At 39.8% G+C, this 11,950-nt stretch overlaps 1 protein-coding gene across 3 annotated transcripts in view; it reads right to left on the bottom strand.

Moving 5' to 3' along the window:
* Positions 1-1,379: 1,379 nt before the first annotated feature.
* PPHLN1 (periphilin 1) overlaps positions 1,380-11,950 on the bottom strand; it is a 115,398-nt gene continuing 104,827 nt past the window's right edge. The window contains exon 13 of one of the 3 annotated variants that reach the window (XM_083365222.1): positions 1,380-1,912. In XM_083365222.1, the coding sequence (XP_083221348.1) occupies positions 1,879-1,912 (34 nt within the window). In that variant the 3' untranslated portion in view covers positions 1,380-1,878. The remainder of the gene's footprint in view (positions 1,913-11,950) is intronic. The other 2 variants (XM_083365223.1, XM_083365224.1) reach the window with 2 other exon arrangements.

Here is an 11,950-nt window from a genome sequence, read left to right as displayed (position 1 = left end):
TCTCAAAAAGTTAAGTTGTATCATATCTAACTAGTTTTTGGATGAAGACCACCAGGAAATTCAAGGATTTTAAGTTAGATTAGGAAGTTGAAAAAATTGTGTAAGATCACAAAGATACACTACTTCTATACTGTTAACAAAATACACATCCATCTGGTAACTAGGAATGAAGTCTCTTGAATGGAGGGCTTCTGCCTTACAGGAGCTTAATTTGTGGTGTGTTTCTGAGTCCAGTTCAGAGTACTAGAACACAAGTGCAAAGGTTTGTTCCTCCACTTCATTCCGCCAATGACTTTTGCTGTCTTAAAAGCCAAGGATGAAATTTTTTTCTAGATAAGCCCTTGGCCATCAGTATCAACAGTTAATACTTAGGGTTTTTTTAAAAAACAACTTGCTACCAGCAATGTGGCTTATTGTATTATTTTAGTGTTTTTAAATGTTTATAAATACTGTAGCCCCTTAATAAATAATAAAAATAAAAAATAGAGAATGGGCGGGGTGTGAGGAAAGGTATACTTGCCAGAAGGGCTTTTTTCCCCTCATAAAACGCCCAGAACAGAGTTCCGGCACCTTTTTTGGATGGAACCTTGTAGGGCTGGCAAGGCAGGTTGTATAATGTTTGTGAGTTCCAGCACTTTTTTTTTTTTACAAAAAAAAAGCACTGCTTGCCAGCATATAGAATAATATATGCAAATTGCATTTATATTTAGCACCCTAAAACTCTTAAATAACATTTCAGTTTACATCAAATGCATCCCCTTAAGCCTTATTTTTATGCTTTGCTTTCCACTTTGCAACAGTTAGTTACTGTGCTTTCCTACAGTAGCATCTGTTCTATGGAATAATAACTATTCACTGTTGTATCAGGCACCACTCCTGGTGTAATTTAGTGTTGTTGTTTTTTAAAGTATAATAACCTTGGTTAGCTTTCTCCCCAAAACTATTTTCTATCAATACTTTTATTTTTTCCTGCTATTGGATGGATAATTTTACATCATCATGAGTGCCTGAATGATCCCTCCTAGACAAAATAGAAGTATCTGATAAGAGATACATCAGTGAGATGGTCTTAGAAAATCAAAGGCATAGTTTTTATCATTATATATTCTGAAATGTAAGATGTAGGCAGATATTTACCATATAGCTCAATTCTTTGAAATAGATTCAAACAGCAAAGTTTAATTTGGACAGGCTGAGTTTAGAAAATGATTTTGTAATTAAAACCGTCAGTGATCTCATGTCTACTGTGGATGGAAATAGCACCAAAACTCTATGGTGCCACTTCTCCTTTCTTTTTATAGAGCATGAAGGAATAATATGCTTCTTCACTCTATACTTGTATGCTATAGAAATTTATCTTATATCCATAAACTAGTAAAACCAAATGCAGAAAAACTTTAATCTTCAAAATATGTCAGTATCAAGGGTGGAAATGCATAGACTGTAGCAGCTCCAATTGTTGAGACAGATCATTACATTGTGGTGAAAGCATAAGAAATTAGCTGTGTATGCAATTCTATTTGTAAATCTGACACAAATCCAAAAATGTGTATGTACACCTATTCATGCATGTTAATTCCAAATAGAACTTGTGTAGATTCTAAACATGTTACTTGCTTCTTTTGTTTTTTTTTTAGTTTTATTTTTTATTCTTTACATACATATATTAGTTTTTCAAACAGCATGTGAGCTGGGTTTATAACACACTGATACATATACAAATTCTACTCTTTGGTTCTCTCTTCTAACCATTTGTAAAATAGATTCCAGCTTTTATAGTATTCTGTTTCTTCTTTTTCTTTTAATCTCATTGTTAATCTGTCCATCTCTGCGCATTCCAATATCTTCTTTATTACCTCTTCTTCTGATGGTATTTGTTCATTTTTCCAGCATTGTGCATAACTTATTCTTGCTGCAGTTACAATATGTAAAACCAAATATAAATTTTGTTTGTTAGTCTTTTCTGGTACAATACCTAATTAAAATAAATCAGGTTTAAATGCTACATGTTCTTCTAACATTTTTTCTAGCCAAGTATGTATTTTTTTCCAATAAGCCTTTACTTTGTCACATGTCCACCAAATATGAAAATATGTACCTAAATTATGTTTACATTTCCAACATTTACCTGATACATTTTTAAACATTTTTGCTAATCTAGTGGGGGTAAATGCCATCTATAAAACATTTTATACAAATGTTCTTTGTATAAAATGTTTTATAGATGGCACCACCACATGTTTATTGGACCCGTGCCCTTCCTGGCTGGTTTATGCAGCCCGGGAGAGGACACGCAGCTGGTTCCAGGCAGTTATATCGGCTTCTTTGAGTGAGGGTATCTTCCCCGCCGTCTTGAAGGAGGCGGTGGTGAGGCCTCTCCTCAAGAAGCCTGCCCTGGACCCTGCTGTATTGAATAACTTTCGTCCTGTCTCCAACCTTCGCTTTCTTGCGAAGGTTGTTGAGAGTGTGGTGGCGCATCAGCTCCCTCTGGTCCTGGATGAAGCGGATTATCTAGACCCGTACCAATCGGGTTTCAGGCCCGGGCACAGCACGGAGACGGCATTGGTCGCGCTGGTGAATGATCTCTGGAGGGCTCGGGACAGGGGGCATTCCTCTGTCCTAGTCCTATTAGACCTCTCGGCGGCTTTCGATACCATCGACCATGGTATCTTGCTGCGGCGTCTCAGGGGATTGGGAGTGGGAGGCACAGTTTTACGGTGGTTCTCCTCCTATCTCTTGGGACGTTCGCAGTCGGTGTTGGCAGGGGGGCAGAGGTCGACCGCGAGGTCTCTCATTTGTGGAGTTCCTCAGGGGTCGGTCCTCTCGCCTCTCCTGTTCAACATCTATATGAAGCCGCTGGGTGAGATCATTCGTGGCTTTGGAGTTGGGTATCATCAGTACGCTGATGATACCCAACTTTTCTTTTCGACCCCAAACCACCCCAGTGATGCCCTCGACGTGATGTCCCGTTGCCTGGAGGCGGTTCGGGTCTGGATGGGGAGGAACAGACTCCAGCTCAACCCCGACAAGACTGAGTGGCTTTGCATATCTTCATCCCGGGTTTATTCGGACATTCCACCTCTAACTATGGGGGGTGAATTATTACCCCCCGTAGATAGGGCTCGCAACTTGGGGGTCCTCCTAGATTCACGGCTCACCTTGGAAGATCATATAGGAGCCGTGACTAGGGGGGCCTTTGCACAGGTTCGCCTGGTGCGTCAGTTGCGGCCCTATCTTAGCCGGGATGATCTGTGCACGGTCACTCATGCGCTCGTGTCCTCTCGTCTGGACTACTGCAACGCTCTCTACATGGGGCTGCCCTTGAGGACCACTCGGAAGCTCCAACTGGTACAGAATGCAGCCGCGAGAGTGGTGTTGGGAGTCTCCCGATACTCCCACGTTACACCTCTACTCCGTGAGCTGCATTGGTTGCCAGTTGTCTTCCGGGTGAGATTCAAGGTACTGGTAACGGTATTCAAAGCACTCCATGGCATGGGGCCGGAGTACCTCAGGGAACATCTGCTGCCGGCATCAAGCTCCCTGCGCCCTGTGCGTTCCCACAGAGAGGGCCTCCTCAGGGTGCCACCGATCAGAGAATGTCGATTGGTGGCCCCCAGGGGGAGATCCTTCTCTGTGGGCGCTCCGGAGCTGTGGAATCAGCTACCGGTAGAGCTCCGGATGGCGCCCGATCTTCGCTCCTTTCGCCGCGATCTCAAGACATTTTTGTTTGTACAAGCCGGCCTAGCCTGAGGGGGAGTGTTGGGGTTGTTTTATTTTTTGTTTTTTAATTTTTCTGGGGGTTTTTAGCGTTGTATCATATTGTTTTTAACTAGGGCAATTGTTTAATCTGTTTTTAATGTTTGTATTGGTTATTTTATTCTGCCCTGTGAACCGCCCTGAGTCCTCAGGGAGAAGGGCGGTATATAAATGTTATTAAATTAAATTAAATTAAAGTATGCAGTTGACATTGTCAATTTATAATTTCTCTCCCACAATTTTTGCCATTCTTCTAGATCTATGTTATAACCAAAGTTTTCCGCCCACCTTGTCATTGTCCCTTTAATTTGTTCACTTTCCATCTCTAAAGTTAACAACAATTATACAATCATTTAATTAATTTCTCATCAGAAGTTAATAATATCTTATCACATTTTGTTCTTTATAAAATCCATACATTTTCATATCTTTTTCATATCTGTTTTGTATTTGTAAGCGTACCCACCATGACATGTTGATACCCTGATGTTCCAGTTCTTGTTTCGATTTTAATGTCCCATCGATATTTAAAATGTCTCTATATGTCCAAGTTTTTTCAAAATCTAACAAGTTTACATGTGAAAAAGCTTCAATTGTTGATAACCACCCTGGAATTTTTACATATATTTTCATTTTAATTTTTTCTCATACTGTTATCAAAACATAACTTAAAAGCACAAAATTATAAACTATTGGAATATTCAAAGATTGGAAAACTTTACTATGCATCAGCACAACAGAAAAAAAGAGGAGTAGCTCTATATATTAAAGAGACAATAAATTCGAAAATGATATATTCAGATGAAGAAGGAAGAATATTAATGGTAGAAATTTATCTGCATCAAAAACAAATATTATTAGTGGCAATTTATGCACCAAATGACAATCAAGAAAAGTTCTATAAAAATCTACATAGAAAAATAATAGAAATGGAGTATCAAAATATTTGTTTACTAGGAGATTTTAATGCAATAAAAGATGGAAAAATTGATTATAAAAGTAACAAAACAAGGAAAAATGGTAGAAGAAGACTACCTAAGACATTTTTTGATATGGTGGAGGAAATTGGAATTCAAGATATTTGGAGGGAAATAAATCCACAAAAATTACAATATACTTTTTATTCAAATAGCCAGAAATCCGGGTCAAGAATTGATATGATTTGGATGACTGCTGATTTGAGAATGAATGTGCAGGACATTGAAATAGAAATAGGCACATGGGCAGATCACAACCCTCTGAAAATGACTTGGAAAGGGATAGAAAAAAGGCTAAGATGGACTTTAAACTGTTCCATATTAAAGGAAAAAGAATTCATAGAGTTAATAAAAAAGAGAAATGGAACTTTTTAAAAAGAAAATAAGAAAGAAATACTATGATACAAAATCTATGGGACACAGCTAAAGCATACTTTAGAGGTATAGCTACATTGTATATGGCAAGGAAAAATAAACAGAGAAAACAGCAATATGTATTATTAAGAAAAGAATTTGGAAAGTTAGAATCAGAATTGCAAAAGAATCCGCAAAAAAAGACTTTAATAAGAGATATGGATATGATAAAACATAAATTAAATTTGTTAGATTCAGAAAAAATGGCAGAACAGATAAAAAGAGCGAAGCAGAATTTCTTTGAAAATGCCAATAAGCCGAGAAGGTGGTTAGCTTACCAACTTAAAAAACAGAAAGAAAAAAAATGATACATAATCTATTGGATGGGAAAGGTCATTTACAATATAAAAATGAAGAAATAAAAAAGATAGTTAAAGAATTCTATAAGGATCTGTATGATAAAAAGGAGACTTCAAGAGAGAAAACTGTAAAATATTTGAAAGATAGTAACCTTCAGAAGGTTTCAGAGACATTTAAAAATATGCTAGATGAAGGAGTTACAATGATGGAAATAACAGAGGCTATAAAGAGACAAAAAAAATGATAAAGCTCCTGGCCCAGATGGACTCCCGGCAGAACTATGCAAAAGTCTACAAGAGATATTAAGTGATCTGTTGAAAGATGTTTGCAATGGTCTTTTATTAGAAGCTAAAATGCCGATGACGTGGATTGAAGCAAACATTACCTTAATACCAAAAGATGATTCAGATTTGACTCAGGTTAAGACCGATTTCACTACTTAATGTGGATTATAAAATTTTTACTTCAATAATGGCAGAGAGACTGAAAAAATATCTAGTTGAATTTATCCACCTGGATCAAAATGGCTTTTTACCAAAAAGACAAATTAAAAATAACTTAAGAATGATACTAGATGTATTGGAATATTATGAATTACATCCGGGGAAACAATTGGCATTAATATTTTTAGATGCTCAAAAGGCATTTGACAATCTTTCATGGCAGTTTTTGATTCATCAATTACAAATAATGGATTTTGGACAGAACTTCATAAATATGGTAAAGACAATATATAATAAACAAACCGCCAAAGTGATTGTGAATGGAGATTGTACTGAGAGTTTTGAAATAAGGAAAGGCACAAGGCAAGGATGCCCTCTATCTCCTCTGTTATTCATTTTCACCTTGGAGGTTTTAAATTGGAATATGATGAGATGCAGAAATTAGAGGTTTGGAGGTAAAGGGTGAAACATATAAATTACAAGCATTTGCTGATGATTTGGTATTTATTTTGGAAGAGCCCTTGGAGATGATTCCAAAATTGTGGGGGAAATTAGAATATGGTGAAGTAGCAGGATTAAAAATAAACAAGGAAAAAATAAGATAATAGTTAAAAATGTTACGGATAAGCAAAAAAGTCGAATATCAGAAGTGACAGAGGTACAGATAGTGAAAAAGGTAAAATATTTGGGTATATATTTATCACCTAAATGTTCAACATTAAAAGAAGATAACTATACAAGGTTATTGAAATAAATAAAGTTAGACCTGGAAAAATGGAAGAATTTAAAATTGTCTCTATTAGAAAGGATAGCTACAATTAAAATGAATATATTGCCTAAGATTCTGTTTTTGTTTCAGAAAATTCTGATAAAACTTGGGGGAATTTTTTTTAAAGAGTTGAATTCTTTACTTTTGAAGTTCGTATGGCAAGGGAAAAAAGCTAAAATAAAGAGGAAAACTCTGCAAGATACTAAAGAAAATGGAGGTTTTGGTTTACCTGAGTGGGCTTTGTATTATCAAGCATCTGTATTGACATGGGTGAAAGAATGGATAATGCTTAGGAATAAAAGGTTGTTATCCTTGGAGGGACATGACTTACAATTGGGATGGCACGCGTTTTTGTGGTATGGGAAAAACAAAATTCATGGATATTTTCAAAACCATTGTATTAGAAATGCTTTGATAATAGTTACTTGCTTCTTTTGATGAAGGTGCGATACTGCCAGTCTTTAAATGAAGAAGAGAAGAAAGAACTTCAACTATTTAGTGCACAACGTAAAAAAGAAGCATTGGGGCAAGGCTCAGTCAAATTACTCCCTAGAGCAATAATGCATGCACTTTGTGAACAGGTAACATTACTATTGTTAAAATAGAATTCTGTAATTCTGTGAAATTCAGGTACTGCTGAACATGGAATAAAGCACATTTAAATAAAACATGGGTTCATGCCTTTTAGGTTGAAAACTGATCAAACAGCATTTCTTGGCTTACAAAACCTATTTCTGTTCTTTACAGTATAACAATATGCTTAAAATATTGATCAAGAAAAATCTGATAAAGAGCAAGGTAAATCAAGGGGATAATAAAGATTTGATTAAAAGATGTTGATGAATCAGTATGAGTGTGCATGCATGCTTAACGTAATGGAATGCTCAAAGGAAGTGTTTAAGAAGTTATTTTACTGACAGTTAATATGAGTCAGTAATCTTGTATCAAGGAAGATCATAGTAATAGCATATGCTCCTTTAGTGTCCTGATCTGTCCTTTCCTCTCAGATGTGAGGTGGTCCCATTGTTCTAAGTTGTATATGTATACAAATTAAAATGCATGTGTGCAGGTTTATCTAGATGGATGGGGGAAAAATACTTAAATCCCTGTTTTTATTTCTAGTGTGGTACAAAAATAAATGGAGGTGAAGTTGCAGTATTTGCTTCAAGAGCTGGGCCTGGAGCGCTCTGGCACCCATCCTGTTTTATATGTTTTACATGCAATGAACTTCTTGTTGATCTAATCTATTTCTTCCAAGTTGGAAACATTCATTGTGGTAGACACCATGCTGAACTGCTCAAGCCACGGTGTTCAGGATGTGATGAGGTAAATTTCACATTCTCATGAAACTCACTTTCAAGTGTGATCTGCAATTTTTTCTTCTATAGCCCTCAGAAATATTGGAATCTAATTGCAGAAATGTAGGAATAATGGGAGATTTGACTGAATTTGTAAATTTTGTAATACTTGGAACATTTGTTGGGTCTTATTTACAGACTGTTCATGAAGACTCCAGGCCTTAACAAGTCAAAGACTATATAATGGATGCAGAATTAGAATATACAATAGAGATGCAATGAGAATTGTAATAGAAAAAGATAATTAAATTTACTCAGAACATTATACTCAGAGAAAAATATTTTATCATTTATTTCAGTTTTGATTGCTAAACAGGACAGTTTATCTTAAAAAAATTACTGGAAATCTAATGAGCAAATGGGGTCATTTGTTTCTCATATTTGGCATTAAGCTTTAATGCTGTACAACTCAACAATTTTGTAAAAGGATTCAGAATGAAACAATTCTTATATGCTCGAGATTCATCTTAGCTTAAACTATTCTTATTAAACTGTCAAACTATATATCCCTTCAAAATACGGTATATATAGATTTTTATGATAATTGCTGCAAAGATATTATGTGTTTCTTATTGGAAATGTCTGAACCTTTCAATGGAAAAATGGCTAACCAAGTTGTGGGAGTATACTCTGATATTAAAATAAGTTTGCACCTTAAAAGTAAATCAAACATAAATTTTAGCTTAAACTAGAAACTGTTTTTCAAGTATAATACACAGATTGGGAGCATATCCAATATTAGGGCTTGTCTCTGCATAGAAGTTATGCTTCAAGATACTTATTCAGAATAATTTTTTTACTTATTTTATATCCCAGCTTTATTATCTTTACAAATAACTCAAGGTGGAGAACACATCCAACACATCCTCCTATTGCATCACTTTGGCTGAGAGAGAATGACAGGCTCAAGGTTATCCAGCTGGCTTTTATGGCCAAGGCGAGACTTGAATTCATGGTTTCCTGCTTTCAAGCTGTGACTTAATCACTAAACCAAACTGGCTTTCTAATTCTTCTCTTATACATCTTTTAATAAGATTATAAATTATTATAAATAATAATTCTTAGCAATATGCACTGAACTTAATATATCATATAATTTATATCGTATTGACTATGACCGGCATGGGGGCTTAGTGGTGAAAACTCTCACCTCCCACTTGGAAGGTTGAGAATTCAATCCTAGGTAGTGACAGATGTTTCTCCCTTAGAGCACAAAGAAAAAATATCTGCTACAAACTCCGCATGAGTGGCAGAAAGGGCATCCAGCCAGTAAACGCTCAGCTCTAGTCACCCAAACCCTCAGCTCCATTCAGTCATCCACACCCTGAATAGGGACTACAAAGTTTTAAAAAAGGGAGGGTTTTTTTAATTGACCATAGTTCTTGACATTCATTCATTGGCCATTACTAATATCATTGGGTGGGTGGAAACCATTTATACTGTTGAAATAATGTGACATAATTATTTCTCTCTTTTAATATACCTTGCCAGCATTTATTTCCTAATTGCTACCTGTACCAAAAATTGCTGCTGCTAAAAGGGAGGTCTTGTCCACAGGTACACAATACTAAGTATCAATTGCTAAGTATCTTGGAAGGAACAGAGTCTTCTGTGAGTGCATTTGATTATGACTTATCATCTGATATCACCACACATACCCTTTGGGACAAAAATGATTCCCCACATCACTTAAAAACTAAATTTCACATACTCTTTTTTTTTTGTCCAAGATGGCGGCGGCTGCGGTCTGAGTCTCCTGCGCTCCGCAGCGGGCTTTATATGGGTCGGTAGGGACACCCGACCGAGGCACGAGGCGGTGGTCAGCTTTGGGGGAGTTGGATATGGAGATGGGCGCTGCTTCTGGTGGCGCTGGGCTCTCCCCCCCCTTGAATAGTGGCGTCTGCCTACCAGCTCGGAGTTTGTTTGCTTGTTTGCTGTGGTCGGGCCTGTCATCCGGGACTCGTCGAGTTTGCTGCAGGCTTTCTCCGGTTCCTGCGGCTTTCTTTGTTGCTTTTTCGCCATGAGCACTCCCTGCTTGTTGGAGGAGCAGTGGCGACAATCGGGTGACCTGAGGACTCGGTTTGGAGCTGAGGTTCGTGTCAGTTTGACGGGCGCTGCCTTCGGCGGTGCGGAGCCCTCCCTCTCCTCCCAAGTTGCAGCGGTGGCTTCCTTGTTTGGAAATCGGCCAGGGCTTGCTTGCAGGCTCTTTTCGTTATCTTGCCGTGGACATCTCTTGCCTGTCGGAGGAGCAGCGGCAATGATTGAGCGATCCGGAGACTTGGTCTGGAGTTGGGATTTAGATCAGCTGGCTGTTGCTGTTTTGGCGACGCGGAGCCCTCCCTCTCCCCGAATGGCAGAGGTGGTTTTCCGGCCTGGAAACTGGCCGTGGTTTCATCCTACCGTCATGGATTTGCTAGATCTGTTGGATTTGCTCCTTATGCTGGTTGGCAGGCACTGCTGTGGCCTGAAGATCGGCCAGGATTACGCTTCAATGCCCGGTTGGGGGTTAGTGCTTCCCATTAATATTCCGGACTGGACCTGGGACTGGACCGTAGTGGCAGGACGGTCTTGGATTGATCATCAACCGCCCCACTGGTGTGAGAGACCAGGTGGGGTAGGTTTACCCCGGGATCCTTTACTCTATCCATGATAGACTGGATTCCTCAGCCGTAGTGAGAGGACGGCTGGGGTTTCTTTTCTTCAGTTCCACCTCAGGTGAGAGCTGATCTGGACTAATGGACTGTGTTACATCTACCGGATTTTGTTATTAATACCATCAATCCACCCACTATTAACCATTATTAACATCAGCCCTATGCGGACATTTGTCACTATTGTATGGTCTCCTTACATTACTCTGGAGCTGACAGGGGGGTTTCTTCCTCCTGGATTCGACCTGCCGCCCTTTCCTGCATTCCCCTTAATGACGGGCCCAATTGTTGGGACCCCGAGAGGTGGCTGGGCTTAAATAGGGGCCTCGAGCGGAGACGTATCAAGAGGCCCTCTGATCTACTTTTTAGCCGGTTATTTTAAAAGGTTAGGGAGGGTGAGGGAGGGGAGGGGATTACTAACCGGCACTCAGTCCGGGCCGGTTTGGGGTCCCGGCAGGTCGGGGCTTGGGTTAGAGGCGGCTGGTTCTGGATGTGTTGGGGTGGGGCTTCAAATCCCCACAATGATAGGGAATGGCAGTAGGTGTGTGCACAGAGGGCCGTATCGACATCCGGGATCGCACCCCCGCTGCTTGCGAGCGGTGACGCGCTCCGACCCTCCGGTTAGCACCCTTTTGCCCAGGGGTGAGGGTGATCAGGCCCCTGAGCTCAGGCTGGTTTACCTTAATGCCAGATCCGTTGTTAATAAGGCTCCCCTCATTTGAGATTTGATCGAGGAGGAATGCGCGGATCTGGCATGCATTACGGAAACTTGGTTGGGCTCGGAGGGAGGGGTCCCTTTGATTGAGTTATGCCCCCCAGGTTTCCGTGTGCTACACCAGCCACGGGCTCAGGGTAGGGGCGGAGGGGTGGCGGTGGTTATCAGGGAGACTTTATGTCCGCGGGAGACCAACATTGTCCAGATTGGCGGGAGTGAGTCCCTCCTACTGAGATGTGGTTCTCGGGTTCAGATGAGCTTGTTGCTTACATACCTGGCGCCCAGCTGTGCGGCAACAGCTCTGCCCGAGCTGCTCGACACCCTCTCAGGGTTGGTGGTGGAGTTCCCCAGGCTTATAGTGCTGGGAGACTTCAACCTGCCTTCCCTGGGAGGGTCATCGGAGCTAGCCCAGGAGTTCATGGCCTCCATGACGGCCATGGACCTGACCCAGGTAATTCAAGGCCCGACCCATGTGGGTGGTCACACTCTCGACCTGGTGTTCCTGTCTGGGCAGTGGTTGGATGATTTGGGAGGGGGTTTACCGGTTGTTACTCCCCTGTCATGGTC

Source organism: Vipera ursinii (assembly GCF_947247035.1).
Source record: "Vipera ursinii genome assembly, chromosome: 6".
Taxonomy (NCBI): Eukaryota; Metazoa; Chordata; class Lepidosauria; order Squamata; family Viperidae; genus Vipera; species Vipera ursinii.
Note: the sequence above shows the minus strand (reverse complement) of the source record. Positions and strands in the feature narration are given on the sequence as shown.